The sequence below is a fragment of the Salvia hispanica genome, chromosome 1 (genome assembly GCF_029641045.1).
Source record: "Salvia hispanica isolate PSC_SH4W2 chromosome 1, Shi_PSC_v1, whole genome shotgun sequence".
NCBI lineage: Eukaryota > Viridiplantae > Streptophyta > Magnoliopsida > Lamiales > Lamiaceae > Salvia > Salvia hispanica.
The window spans coordinates 21,702,814-21,718,346 of record NC_142692.1 but is presented as its reverse complement, the minus strand read 5'-3'; the positions used below and the strand labels follow the sequence as shown (position 1 = coordinate 21,718,346).

Here is a 15,533-nt window from a genome sequence, read left to right as displayed (position 1 = left end):
TTACTATATGGCTGATGGGATATACCCTAGAGGCCCGTATTTGTGAAGACGATCAGATGCCCAACAGATCCAAAGAAGATTTACTTTGCGCAATGACAAGAGGCTGCGTGCAATGATGTGGAGCGGACATTTGGTGTGCTCCACTCGTGATGGGTTGCGATAAAGGGTCATTCACGCCAGTGATATGCTGACTGCATCGCTGATATCATGTACGCATGTATCATCATGCATAACATGATAGTCGACAATGAAGGTCCAAAACCCACTGATTGGGCCAATGAAGATGGTGTCGGACCAAGCCACGGTGTGGCCACTGTCCCTGTACAAATGGGGATTTCCGCGATGACGCTAAAAGGGTCCAAGCATTTGTTTCTATGCACCAGCAAGAAGCCTGTACTCGACTCCAGACGATATTATTGAAAAGTTATGGGCACGTAGGATTGCACATTGATAACGTTTGTATTTTTTTTTTATGTTTGTTTCATCGTTGTATTTTTTTTCCAAAATCGTAATACAATGAAGGTTTTCAAATTAGTTAAACTATGTTTTTTTTCCCCAATTTATATTTTGTTTTGTTGTTTTTTGTGTTATTTAAAGAAAAAAATTATTTTGGCTAGGGCAATGGGTAAGATGTGAAAATGGCATGATAATGTGACATGGGTAGTTTTTAGCTGGGCTAGAGCGATCCTATCATGGATGCTCTTATCGCATGACTCGCACGTTCTACCTACTTGCTCAAAGTCAACTTACGACTTTATATATTATCATTAACTATACTTCAAAATTAACAATTTGAATTTGAAGCATAGTAGCAAAAATGCTCACACTCCTCCTCGTCAGCTGGCTTCTCTTGAGCGGCCTAACCTCAACAACAGCAGCAACACACGCCGCCACCATCGTAGACACACACAACATCACCAATGCCGCGACTATCACGAAACCCGGCTGCTCCAGCAAGTGCGGCAACCTGATCGTCCCCTACCCTTTCCGCATCGGCATGGACTCCGGCTGCGGCCTCAACAGAGACTTCGAGCTCAACTGCACCACCGACTTCGGCGCCCCACAGCTCCTCTACGGCAACATCCGCGTCTTCGACATCTCCGACGACCGCTGGCGCATCTCCAACGTGGTCGCCCGCAAATGCTACGACAAAGCAGGAGCACCAACTCAAGAAAACAGCGCCTCCTCCGACATCAGGGGGACCCCATTGAGCTACTCCCCACTGAACAAGTTCACGGTGATTGGGTGCGACGACTTCGCCCTGGTGGACGGGGAAGGCAGCCGCAGCTTCAACAGCATCACGCTCTGTATGACGCTCTGCTCCAGAGCGGAGGAATTGATCGGAGGCATGTGCTCCGGCATCGGCTGCTGCCAGACTTCGCTGCCGAATGGGCTCCTGTACTATGAGACCAAACTCGCCAGCTTGAACAACCACACTAATATCTCTGATTTCGGGCCGTGCAGCTATGCCTTCTTCGGGGAGGAGAACCACTTCGAGTTTCGCGGCGCAGCGGACCTTTCTGATCCCAATTTCGTGCAGCGGGTCGAGGAGACGGTCCCCATCGTCTTGGATTGGGCCATTGGGAATAGCACGTGCGACCAAGCTGCAGCGGCGGCTGATTACGCTTGCAAGGCTAACAGTGCTTGCGTTGATTCCACCACCGGCTTGGGAGGTTACCGTTGCCTGTGTGATCCCGGCTATGAAGGAAGCCCCTATTTAGATCCAGGCTGTATAGGTATGTCTTTTTTTATTATTATGAAGAAATAGGGTAAATCATAATTTTATTATTTAGATCCAGGCTGTATAGGCTATGAAGAAATAGTACTGATTTGTTCTATATTTTTATAAATCTAAAATGATAAAATCATCAAAGTTTTCCATTTCTTAATTATTCGAGGAGACATTTTTCTGATGAAACCTATGATCATGTGACAAACTGTCACCCATACAAACGATAGATTTACTATTTCAGTTTTGAAAAGTATAGGGTAAATCATAATTTGACTATTCTTAGTGATTTATTTGGAAATTAATATGCCCTTTAAAGTGGGTTAATTATTAAATTTTGTGGTTTGTATTTATTCAATTTGTAGATGTTGATGAATGCGCAATGGGGCTCGACGATTGTGTTAAAAAAGGTTGCTTGAACAAACCAGGGGGTTACGATTGTTTTTGTCCTAAAGGGCATATTGGGGATGGTCGAAAGAATGGTAAAGGTTGCATTGGTAACAACTCATCAAATCGAAGCATCAAAATTGTCTTAGGTAATTCTCACGATTTCACATCTCGTATTTTACTATAATTATTGATGAAGTATCTGTCGATTTTAGAGATGATTGCTAGTGTTTTGTAGATCTCTCTATTTTTTTTTAATTTCAACTTTTTTCTTTCTAATTCAAGAATCATTTTTTTTTTTTGTATTTTTCAGTTGTTATTTCAAATTTATGTCTTTTTTACTTAAGTATTTTGTATTTAAATTATATATTTTCAGCTATATACATTTAAAATTTAAATTATGCATTTTTCGTAATATATTTACATTAGGATATTTTTTATTATGTTGATGAACTATGTGTCGATTTTAGATATGATTGCCAGTGTCTTATAGATCTAGTATTATATTTATACTACTATAACGGTTGAAGAAGTACGTACTAGTTTAGGCATTTGGATCCCGATGATAGGCAAGCACACCGCAAAGTGCTTAGTGCTTAAGTACGGTACTGCGATTACCCTAAGCACGCTTTCGTATGCATTTAGTGCGTGCACAAGCACAAATAAGACAAGCAATGGTTGCATACCAGTTTTAATTTCAACTTTTTTTCCTTTTAATTCTAGAATCAGTTTTTTCTGTCTTTTTTCGATTGTTATTTTAAATTTATGTCTTTTTTACGTAAGTATTTTGTACTATTTAAATAAGTATACATTTTAAATTTAAATTATGTATATTTTGTAATGTGTTTACATTAGTATATTTTTAATTATGTGCTTATTAAATTAAAATCATAATCTCCCTCGTCCCTAAAATTTGTCACTTATTTCTATTTTCGTTCGTCCCTAAAAATTTATCACATTTTATTATTATCATTTTTTTAGTAGACCTCACATTATTTTATTATAAAACTAATGTATAAAAGTATGATACACATTCTACTAACTTTTTCAACTCAATTTCTATTACATATCTTAAAATTCTGCTCGGTCAAAACATGACAAAATTTAAGGGACGGGGGAGTACATTTTTTTCAAAGTATTTAGATTTATATATTTGTATTATGTATTTCATTTGATTTGATTTATGAATTTTACCTAATGTGTATTTTTCTAATTTAATTATGTAATTTTAGTTTTTAGTAACAGAGTCCTAACATTTTTGTAATCTCATATTTAAAATAGAAATTATAAATAATAAAGAAATAAAAATAAATGTGAAAGATTTTAAATGCTTTAAATAAAGGGCAATTTGATAAGGTAGATAACTTCTCCATATTAGATTTATCTTAATTAAAATGATTTAAAATGTATTTTCGTCATGTCTTAACTATCTTCTTCTATGACTATGATGCATAAAATTCAAATTACCACTCTGGATAATTAAGTATATTTACATAAAGGAAATACTCTCTTCGTCCCACAAAAGATGTCACACTTGTGGGATAACACGAGAAGGTTTTGTTTTGTGTGTTAGATGGAGAGAAAAAATATAATTTTTATATTAATATGAGAGAGAACTTTTTTCAAAAATGAAAATGTGATATCTTTTATGGGACAAATTAAAAAGAAAATTGTGACATCTATGGGACGGAGGTAGTAATGATTAAGATATAGTCGACAGAAACATGTTTTTTATAAAATTGAACCATTGCTCAGGCTGCCCAAAATTAAAATTATGTAAGAATTTGCTCGTTATTTGTTATGTTTTGGATGAAAATTATTTTGATGATTACTTGTATTTTTTTTTCATCATATTATGATCTTATTGGAGTTGTTTAATAATGCAGGTTCCGGATTGAGTTTCTTAGCCTTAATTATTGTCGCAACATTGATATATTTCAGCCTCAAAAAAAGAAAATTGATAAAACTAAGAGAGAAATTTTTCCAACAAAACGGCGGTATGCTTCTGAAACAACAATTCTCCTCCACCGAAGAAGGTAACTCCATGGAATCCACAAAGATATTCACGGCGGAGCAGCTCGAGAAAGCCACCAACAACTACGCCGATGACCGAATCCTAGGCCGAGGAGGCTACGGCACGGTCTACAAAGGCATCATGCCCAACAACACCATCGTCGCAATCAAAAAGTCGCGAGTGATGGACGCTAGCCAAATCGAGCAGTTCATCAATGAAGTCGTGATACTGACGCAAATCAATCACAGGAATGTGGTCAAACTGTTGGGATGTTGTCTGGAGGCTGAGGTGCCACTGTTGGTCTATGAGTATGTCTCCCACGGCACGCTCTACGAACACTTCAACAAGGCCGGGGCCGCCTGGCTGTCCTGGGAGAGCCGCCTAAGGATCGCGTCAGAGGCTGCAGGCGCCCTGTCGTACCTCCACTCGGCGGCCAACATCCCGATCATCCATAGGGATGTCAAGTCCGCCAACATCTTGCTTGACGAGCATTTCACTGCCAAGATCTCGGATTTTGGGGCCTCAAGGCTTATTTCCTTGGACCAGACAAAAGTGACAACACTGGTCCAGGGAACTTTAGGCTACCTAGACCCTGAGTATTTCCACTCGAGCCAGCTAACAGAAAAGAGCGATGTTTATAGTTTTGGAGTCGTTCTGGCAGAGCTGATGACGGGGAAGAAGCCCATTGACATGGAGAGGAGCCTCGAGACGCGCAATTTAACAATGTATTTCTGCATGTCGGTGAAGGAGAACAAACTATTTCCGATACTGGAGCCGAGAGTGGTGAGGGAAGGATCGTTGGAGCAGCTGCAGGCTATGGCGCAGCTGGTGAAGCGGTGCCTGAACTTGAACGGCGAAGACAGGCCGACGATGAAGGAGGTGGCGATGGAGCTCGAAGGATTGAGGAAGTTCAACAAACATCCATGGGCGAATCAAGGTGCAGACGAGGAGGAATCGGTCGGGTTGATGAATCAGAACGACGTCGCAGCTGCTGCCGATCTCTATAGTGTTCGGATTGAATCGGGGGAAGATCTCTACACTGCGCCGATCAGCTCTGGGGATTTAACCGGCCAATACAGTTTGAACAGCGATCAGAGTCCCAACATTTTCCCTCACAAGAAGAATAACCCCTATTGATCAAGTGCTTTCGGTTCGTCAATGCACATTCGAACTCCACATTTGTATGATATGTCGATACATCACATTTTCTAATTCCGCAATTTGGGATGATTTGAACCCCAACAGAATCAATGCAATATTGTTGGATAAATTACAATATAAATCACCCAATCTCCAGTTTCCAAGTCCAATCTTAGTTTCAATTTTTTGCATGTGACTGATAAATTCAGTTGTCTAATGCTCTAATTTTTTACTATTGGGGCTTCTCCCATTTTTCTAGTAATCGATAAAATAACATGGACATCCGCATTAATTGAGTAGTATAAATTATTGCGATAGGAGTACTATATAAGAGTAAAGGCCAAAACTGGTCTTGAACATATGTTCATTTTACGATTTTGGTCCTAGACATTATCTTTTGAATTTTTGGATCCCAAACATTTCAAGATCACAATCGGTCCAAAGTTAACTATTCCATCAAATTTTAACGGTCAAAGTTTTTAATCCCAATTTTGACCAAATTAAGTTGCTAAATAACACAACAAAATTTAGCAGCGGAACAAATCCGTCACTGATGCGTATTTTAGAGTATCTGCTTCAGTGCACACAGGATATCAAGTTTAATTAATTAACTCTAATAATACTACGATACTGCAAGATTACAGCGTCGTTAGTAATATTTCAAGTGTCGATCCACAGGGAGGTAGAAGATTGTTTAAAACTTAAAAACTTAAAAAGATGTAGCATAAAGATTTGATTTTTGGTTTTGAAAGATGTTGACGAAATAAAACTACAAGTTAACTAAAGAAAGACTATTCAAATGAGAAAATATGCCACTCCAAGTTACTCACTAGGCTTGTATTGTTCTACACCTATACAACGAAACATATGAAGGGATTAAAACATCAACCTAATCACATGCACTGAACATGTACACGATGAATAGTTCACAATTAGCTGAACACATAACCTATGAACCAATCTTCAATGTTTATAAACTCCTGCGGAAGCGCTAGAGAAATAAACATCTACTATGATCACCTACTTAATCCACTATCAAATTATCCTCTGAACAAATCTAATTCGATAGCATACCAACAATCTAACATTCCTAAACTATGTTAAAGAGACAATAGCGAAGGAAAGAACAACACTACATTATTAGCCAAAAACATAGTGTATAAACATTAAGCACATTGTTGGTAACAAACACATGAGTTCAAAGGTGTAGAAACATCCATACAAAGCCTAGATTACAACTTGGAGCAACATAGAGAGTTTAGCCTAAACACATGGTAGAATTTGCAACAAAAACCATAGGAACCATGCTCTCGTTGAGTGGAATTGGGATTTGGAGATGGATCGTCGGAATGTTGGCCGGAATTTCTTCCTTTTCTTCTTCCTCCTCTCTTACTCTCTTTTCCTCTCCCTTTTCTCGTGTCTGAATATGTCTGAATGTCTTGCTAAACCGCCCCGGAAACCAATTTGAAACCTAAAATTCGGCAGTTTTCGAGAAAAACGCCCGACCGGGCAAAATGATGCCAACCCGGGCGTTTTTTATGCCAACCCGGGCGTTTCCACTGTCCCCGGGCGTTTTTAATGCTGAAAACGCCCGACCCGGGCGTTTTTGCCGGTTTTGACTGTTTCGCGCAACCTTCGTCAAATGGTCATAACTTCTTCATCCGAGCTCCGATTGAGGCGTGCAATATACCCACGCGAAGCTATTTCAAAGACGAAGATAATAGTGGTAAGATAAAAGAATTTGGACACCATCTTAATAGGCAACGAACAGTTTCAATCAGACCCTACTCAACATGTACATCTATCAACTAATATATAATAATCAAACCTTAATGATCAATTGATAGATGATTTAAATATACAAAATAGGAGAAAACTTGGAGTATAATTAGTATCATTTGATTCACATCAAATACCCCCAAACTTATTTACTTGCTCGTCCTCGAGCAAGATCACTCAAAGCATTATATTTCAGAGTTCAACTCACAAAGGTTTTTCATCACAAAGAATCATGTAAGGACATGAATGACAAAATCTAAACCCCCAACATTTCCAATCAAAATCTCCCACTCTCATGAACCATCACTCATCCACCTAAAACTTCAAGTCAAGGTGCACTTCAAAGTAAGTCCAAACATTAGATCCTACAACTCAAACCATCGCCATTGACTCGTCAAGCATTACTTATCACATAGACTCGCGGATTTCAAATCAAAATTCTTTAACTCTACCAAGCTATTTACAAAACATCCACAATGTATCAACAATAAGGTCCAAGGTCTTAAATTATAGGTTGTAATGGGGCTAGGGATTAGGTAGGATAAATATGGATAGTAGCTCAAAAACTACATATTTGAGTGCCAAATTCTTCACTCCTACAACTTCCTGCTAAAGAACCAAACAATATTAAACTTTGATCGAACACCACCCAACACTCACAACACAATCAACAAAGCTCAAACGTGTATTTAGCACCCAAATAGTAGTAAGGTTTATTGATGAGGCTAAAATGAGGCTTATTTTAGTAGCTAAGTAATTGGCTAAGTATTTGTACAAAACAATGGGGATTAAGCTCAAAGTGGCTTCTAGGGGATCATTTGTTGGACTAGGCATGTGAATATTTGGCCATGAAGTTCATCCTAGTGCTTTATCATCCCATATCATTGACACATATGAATGCAAGCACCCAACTCAATAAAGCAAATCAATCCAAGATAATTTCCGCAAGACATATGACTTTCATACTCTCCTCAACTCAAGAAATCAGTTGTAGTCACAAAATGCTCTTTCAAATAAATCAATGCACAGATTCCATCCATCCTAAGCTTCAAAGATCAAGTAAAATCAAACAAGATTTTCCAACCAGAAAGCCGAAGATAAAGCATGCATCCGTCAGTTACATTGATTCAAAACACCTTTAGCATACAATACACCCAAGAAAACATGCATCATGCATAAAATTCATTCAAACTCAAACAACCCCCCCAAACTTGAATGCTTCATTGTCCTCAATGCAAGCAAAGAAGAACATAAAAAGTAAAAGGATAGAAGACTCCCCCAAACTTGGCATGAAATCCGTAGCATATGGGTGGGAGGGTGGGTGTATCTTCCATTGTAGGTGTGCTCTCTCATAAGCTCCAATATGCTCCTACAAAACAAAACAAAACAAAACATAAAGAAACACCCAATTCAAAATAAATGCTAGAGGAAAGAATTGAGCAAACAAAACCTCCAACATATGAAAATAAAAATAAAAATAAAAGAAATAAAAACTTGGGTTGCCTCCCAATCAGCGCTTTTGTTTATAGTCGTTGGCTCGACCTTCTTCATCCTTGGGTCTACACTTGTGAATCTTGTAGTGCGACCGCCTCTCTTTCTTCCTTCAACAGGTCACCGCCTAGATAAACCTTCAACCTCTGACCATTCACCTTCCATACATCATTGGACTTAGGATCACGAATATCCACTGCACCATAAGGATACACCTTGTGCACAACAAACGGACCCCACCATCTTGACTTGAGTTTTCCCGGGAAAAGTTTCAACCGAGAATTGTACAATAGGACCAACTGTCCTTCATGGAATCGACGAGGTTTGATGGCTGCATCATGAATCTTCTTTGCCCGCTCCTTGTAGAGATCAACGCTCTCATAAGCATTCAGCCTAAACTCATAATCCAAATTCAACATTTGCAAGGCCCAAAACGCCTTATGCTCAAGCTCAACCGGCAAATGACATGCCTTTCCAAACACCATCTTGTAAGGGGAAGTTCCAATAGGAGTTTTATAAGTCGTTCGATATGCCCACAAGGCATCATCTAGTTTTTGAGACCAATCTTTTCGGGACGGCTTCACCACCTTTTCAAGAATTCTTTTAATCTCACGATTGGAGACTTCCACTTGGCCACTTGTTTGGGGATGATAAGGGGTAGCAACTTTATGCTGAACACCATACTTTCCAAGGAGGTTTGCAAACAACTTATTGCAAAAATGAGTACCTCCATCACTAATGATGGCTCGAGGTGTTCCAAAGCGGTTGAAGATATTAGACTTGATGAATCTCAACACCACTTTAGCATCATTGGTAGGTAATGCCTCAGCCTCTACCCACTTAGAAACGTAGTCCACTGCAACTAAGATATATTGCTTCCCATTAGGCTTGGGAAAAGGCCCCATGAAATCTAATCCCCAAACATCAAAGAGCTCCACCTCATGGATATTATTCATCGGCATTTCATTCCTCCAAGAGATATTCCCGGTTCTTTGACAACTGTCACATCTCTCTACATAGGCTTTAGCATCCTTGAAGATAGATGGCCAAAAGAATCCGGATTGTAGCACTTTAAATGCAGTTCTACGTGCTCCAAAGTGACCGCCATATTCTGAATCATGACATGCAGATATAATCTGAAGGTGTTCATGTTCTCCCACACACCTTCGAATCAATCCATCACTACCAAGACGGAAGAGAAAAGGGTCTTCCCAAACATACATGCGAGTGTCACTCAAAAACTTCTTCTTTTGGTTAGAAGACAATCCTTCCGGCATCAAACCCTTGACAAGGTAGTTTGCCAAATCGGCAAACCATGGCACATATGTTTCCCGAGCACTCACTTGAAACACTTGCTCATCGGGAAATTTCTCATTGATTTTTCTCCTTTTCTCATCTTCTGTCTCCTCCACGCCATCAAGTCTAGAAAGATGATCAGCAACCAAGTTCTCGGATCCTTTCTTGTCTTTAATTTCAACATCAAATTCTTGCAAAAGTAGGATCCATCTCACCAATCGTGGCTTTGCATCTTTCTTGTTCATTAAATACTTAATAGCGGAATGGTCTGTGAATACGACCACCTTCGTACCTAGTAGATAAGCACGAAACTTCTCAAAAGCAAAGATGACAGCTAGCATTTCCTTCTCTGTTGTAGTGTAATTCAATTGATTCTCATTGAGTACTTTGCTAGCATAGTAGATGGCATGTAGGACCTTCTCTCTTCTTTGACCTAGAACGGCCCCCACGGCATAGTCTGAAGCATCACACATCAACTCAAATGGCTTCGACCAATCAGGTGTGATAATAATAGGAGCTTCAACTAACTTTTTCTTGAGAATCTCAAATGCCTCAAGGCATTTATCATCAAAAACAAACTTGGCATCCTTTTCAAGTAAGTTGCAAAGTGGCTTTGCAATCTTTGAAAAATCTCTTATGAATCTTCGGTAGAATCCCGCATGTCCAAGGAAACTACGGATGCCCTTCACATTTGTTGGAGGTGGCAATTTTGAAATCACATCAATCTTTGCCTTATCCATCTCCAAACCATTTTCTGATACTTTATGACCCAACACAATGCCTTCATTCACCATAAATTGACATTTCTTCCAATTCAAAACAAGATTTGACTCCTCACATCTTTGCAAGACTCGGCCTAAATTGTGTAAGCACCGATCAAAAGAAGATCCAAACACGGAGAAATCATCCATGAATATTTCCATTATATCCTCATTCATATCCGTGAAAATAGCCATCATGCACCGCTGAAAAGTAGCCGGCGCATTACAAAGACCAAAGGGCATCCTACGGAATGCATAGGTGCCAATGGGACAAGTGAAGGTAGTCTTGTGTTGATCTTCTGGGGCAATTGTGATTTGGTTGTACCCCGAGTATCCATCAAGGAAGCAATAATGAGAATAACCCGAAATCCTATCCAACAGTTGATCCATAAAGGGTAATGGAAAATGGTCCTTCCTTGTGGCCTTATTCAATTTTCGGTAATCCATGCAAACTCGCCATGAATTTACTAACCTCGTCGCCATGACCTCATTCTTCTCATTTATCTTCACAGTTATCCCCCCTTTCTTTGGTACACATTGAACAGGACTCACCCATTGACTGTCAGAAATTGCATAGATCATACCAAAATCTAACAACTTCTTCACCTCCTTCTCAACAACCTCTTGCATAATAGGGTTTAGCCTCCTTTGCTTGTCTCTCACCGGTGTAGCTTCATCTTCCATGAGAATTTTGTGCATACAAACTGCAGGGCTAATTCCTTTGATGTCGGCAATTGACCATCCTAGAGCTTGCTTATGAAGCTTCAAAAGCTCTATCAATTTTGACTCTCCTTCATTATTCAACAAAGCCGACACGATAACCGGGAGTGTCTCATTCTCACCTAAAAATGCATACTTGAGATTTGATGGGAGAGCTTTCAATTCAAGCTTAGGTGGGACTTCAATAGAAGGTCTCAAATCTGCCACACAAGCATCAACTACCTTGCTTATTTCCTGTTCATAATTCTCCTCTTCATTGAAGTCAACTTTCATTGGGAAACCAAAATCTTGTTCCAAACTCCCTTCATCAAACACACTATCTTCCTTTTGCACCGAACAACAACTCTTCTTGAAAATACATCGATCAAGAACATCAACTCAAAAGCATGCCTTAGCATCACTTGGATGCTTCATCACTTTATCTACATTGATAGTCACTTGTTCACCATTGATTCTAAAAGTGACGGAGTTATCTTTTGTGCCAAGAAGCACATCTCCAGTGGCTAGAAAAGGCCGCCCAAAGAGAATAGGCACTTCCTTATCTTCTGGCATGTCTAAGACAATAAAGTCAACGGGAATGATGAACTTGTCCACTTTCACTAGCACATCCTCTACAATCCCAGTTGGCTTCACAATTGAGTGATCAGCCAATTGAAGAGCAATATCTATAGGTTCAATTCTCTTCTCCAATCCTATGGCTCGAGCAGTTTTCAAAGCCATGAGAGATATTCCCGATCCTTGATCTAAAAGGCATTTTGTGAATATGGTATCCCCAATCTCACAAGGAATCACACATCCCCCCGGATCACTCTTCTTTCTTGGCATCATTCCCGAAATTAATTGTGAGCAATTCATGCTCAACGGGACAATTCCCTCATCTTGAAGCTTCTCCTTGTTTGCCATCATGTCTTTGAAGAACTTGGAGAATTTAGGGAAATTGGTGAAGAGATCAACTAAAGAGACATCCACATTTACCTTTCTGATCACATTCATCATCCATTCGAAGCTCTTCTCTTTAGGGACTCTTTTCCTCCTCTTTGATGGATATGGTGGAGGTGGAATATGATCGGGAAAATTGAACATGCTCTTGGGATCTTGTGCTGGGCTTAAAGTAACCTTCTTCTCTGAACTCATGTCTGCTTCTTCTATCTTCTTTCCTTTTTCTTCAACCGATAGTCTTCCATGAGATTCAGATTCCATACCAATTATCTTGCCGCCGGATGCAGCCCCATCTTGACCATGTTGTGCCTTCTGCACTAACTCGGGACTTCCCTTACACACCTCGTCCGCCCCTGCGTGCGAGGAGTGCAAGCCTAACACCTCATCCGCCCCTGCGTGTGAGATGCCGGAAGACCCTTGGCCGTCCATTATTGGCATAGAATCTAAATTCTTTCCACTTCTAAGAGTAACCGCTTTACATTGTTCATTAACATTCGGGTTTGTGACTGTGGTGCTCGGCATAGATCCTTGAGTCCTTGTTTGCGCAGCTGAAGCAATTTGGCCTATCATTCTCTCTAAATTCTTCATTGTAGCATCAATATGGCCAAACTTCTCATTCACTTTTTCCTTGAATTGATCATTCTCCTTTTGATTCTTGGTCATAAAGGAGTAGATCTGCGCAACTTGATCATCATTGGATGGCTTCTTCTCAAATCCCGGAGGTTGGATATTGCTCCTCCATTGATTTCCTGCAGTGTTGCTATAACCAGCTTGATTCCAGTTTCCTTGTTGAGGCCTCCAGTTTTGTTGATTGGTATATTGAGCTCCTTGGTTGAAACCTTGACGATTGTTGCCAATGTAGTTCACATCCTCCACTGGTGCTCCTTGCAAACTTGGACATTGATCTGTATAATGTCCTCCTTGGCACACTCCACACTTCATCATAGGCGCAGCTTGGGGTTGAGGAGTCAACTGCATAGATTTGACAGCATTCGTCATCGACGAAATTTGAGTACTAAAGTCAGCCATTTGAGCTTCTATAGCTGACACTCTTTCCGACTCCTTAGTAGCACCAAATGTATCTCCCGCGGCCATCTTCCTTGGATTATGCCAATTCCTCTGATTGTTCGCTAATCTTTGAAATAGCGCTCTCACCTCATCATGGGTCAAATCGTCCAAGTTCCCACTCGAACCTGCAGTAACCAACCCTGTGCCTTCATGATTAAGTCCCTTGTAGAACTTCAAAAGATCATGCCCCGGAGCTAGTCCGTGACTTGGGCATTTCCTTAGCAAGTCTGTAAATCTCTTCCAAGCTTCGGCAAATGACTCATCATACTTTTGCCGGAATGAAGTGATCTCCTCTCTCAACTTCTCTATCTTCATTGGAGAATTGTACTCTAAGAGAAACTTCGACTTCAACTCCTCAAATGTTGCTATGTTGTAGCCCGGTAATGAGTCATACCATTCCCTTGCTTTCTCTCTCAATGAGAAAGGGAATAAAGCTCTCTTGATCCGGTGATGCTCCACATTTGGCGGTCGGTGAGAATTTGTCAACTCATAGAAGGCATTCAAATGACTCATCGGATCTTCTTCATCTCGACCATGGAAAAGATTTCCACCATTCACCAAACTAATGTAGTGAGGTGGGATGTTGACATTGTCATGTGCATAGGCAAACTCCCCCGGGTAATCAACTCCCGATCTAAGGATGTCGCCAAACCTTCCATGGGTGGAGCATTGTTATCGTCTTCAGCCATTTCGGTGCCTGACTCTGTCCCACAATTACTTTCTGAACTGGACTCGAAGAGTGGGTTACTTCTAACTGGACTCTGATAGTCCGGATAAATCTCAATCTCTGAACCTCTCGGCCCTCTCTTTCTTTGATAACAGAGTAATCCAAACGGTGGTGTACCCTGTGATCTTGTGTGCATCCACAACTTTCTTTTTTTTTTTTTTTAATTACCTAAACCTGCACAACAGAAAAGAAACCAAGCACATACACAAAATATATTTCACTACTACCGAAAGCGAGACCTTTCGACAACTTCGGGGTAAGTTCCTATAAAACGTGTGTGCTTTAGTGAAAACTAAATAATCATAATCACTAAACTAAGAATTAAAAAGATATCACCTAATATAAACACTCCTTCGTCTTCAAGTCCCGACGTGGTAGATGGCTATCACCCCCAAGAACACGAAGTGTTTGCCTAAACAAAACAAAACAAAAGATCAAATAAAATAAAACAAAAATAAAACTACTAAGTATTAAACAACCTATTGCCTCCCCGGCAACGGCGCCAAAACTTGATGCGTATTTTAGAGTATCTGCTTCAGTGCACACAGGATATCAAGTTTAATTAATTAACTCTAATAATACTACGATACTGCAAGATTACAGCGTCGTTAGTAATATTTCAAGTGTCGATCCATAGGGAGGTAGAAGATTGTTTAAAACTTAAAAACTTAAAAAGATGTAGCATAAAGATTTGATTTTTGGTTTTGAAAGATGTTGACGAAATAAAACTACAAGTTAACTAAAGAAAGACTATTCAAATGAGAAAATATGCCACTCCAAGTTACTCACTAGGCTTGTATTGTTCTACACCTATACAACGAAACATATGAAGGGATTAAAACATCAACCTAATCACATACACTGAACATGTACACGATGAATAGTTCACAATTAGCTGAACACATAACCTATGAACCAATCTTCAATGTTTATAAACTCCTGCGGAAGCGCTAGAGAAGTAAACATCTACTATGATCACCTACTTAATCCACTATCAAATTATCCTCTGAACAAATCTAATTCGATAGCATACCAACAATCTAACATTCCTAAACTATGTTAAAGAGACAATAGCGAAGGAAAGAACAACACTACATTATTAGCCAAAAACATAGTGTATAAACATTAAGCACATTGTTGGTAACAAACATATGAGTTCAAAGGTGTAGAAACATCCATACAAAGCCTAGATTACAACTTGGAGCAACATAGAGAGTTTAGCCTAAACACATGGTAGAATTTGCAACAAAAACCATAGGAACCATGCTCTCGTTGAGTGGAATTGGGATTTGGAGACGGATCGTCGGAATGTTGGCCGGAATTTCTTCCTTTTCTTCTTCCTCCTCTCTTACTCTCTTTTCCTCTCCCTTTTCTCGTGTCTGAATATGTCTGAATGTCTTGCTAAACCGCCCCGGAAACCAATTTGAAACCTAAAATTCGGCAGTTTTCGAGAAAAACGCCCGACCGGGCAAAATGGTGCCA

At 39.8% G+C, this 15,533-nt stretch overlaps 1 protein-coding gene, 1 non-coding gene and 1 pseudogene across 2 annotated transcripts; 2 read left to right on the top strand and 1 right to left on the bottom strand.

Moving 5' to 3' along the window:
- Positions 1-817: 817 nt before the first annotated feature.
- Positions 818-5,406, top strand: LOC125221036 (putative wall-associated receptor kinase-like 16). The gene is made up of 3 exons (XM_048123161.2): positions 818-1,736; positions 2,095-2,265; positions 4,003-5,406. The coding sequence occupies exons 1-3, from the start codon at positions 818-820 to the stop codon at positions 5,265-5,267; spliced, it is 2,355 nt and encodes a 784-aa protein (XP_047979118.2). The 3' UTR covers positions 5,268-5,406.
- Positions 5,407-8,608: 3,202 nt separating this feature from the next.
- Positions 8,609-14,187, bottom strand: LOC148933437 (uncharacterized; annotated as a pseudogene).
- Positions 13,521-13,627, top strand: LOC148933438 (small nucleolar RNA R71). The gene has a single exon (XR_016134820.1). It is a non-coding gene; the product is annotated as a small nucleolar RNA R71 (small nucleolar RNA).
- Positions 14,188-15,533: the final 1,346 nt, after the last annotated feature.

Excerpts from the sequence above, each read along its gene's own strand:
- LOC125221036 (XM_048123161.2), top strand. The coding sequence starts at position 818 with ATGCTCACACTCCTCCTCGTCAGCTGGCTTCTCTTGAGCGGCCTAACC. Across the intron at positions 1,737-2,094 it reads TTTAGATCCAGGCTGTATAG|ATGTTGATGAATGCGCAATG; the intron begins GTATGTCTTTTT and ends TTCAATTTGTAG. Across the intron at positions 2,266-4,002 it reads AAGCATCAAAATTGTCTTAG|GTTCCGGATTGAGTTTCTTA; the intron begins GTAATTCTCACG and ends TTAATAATGCAG.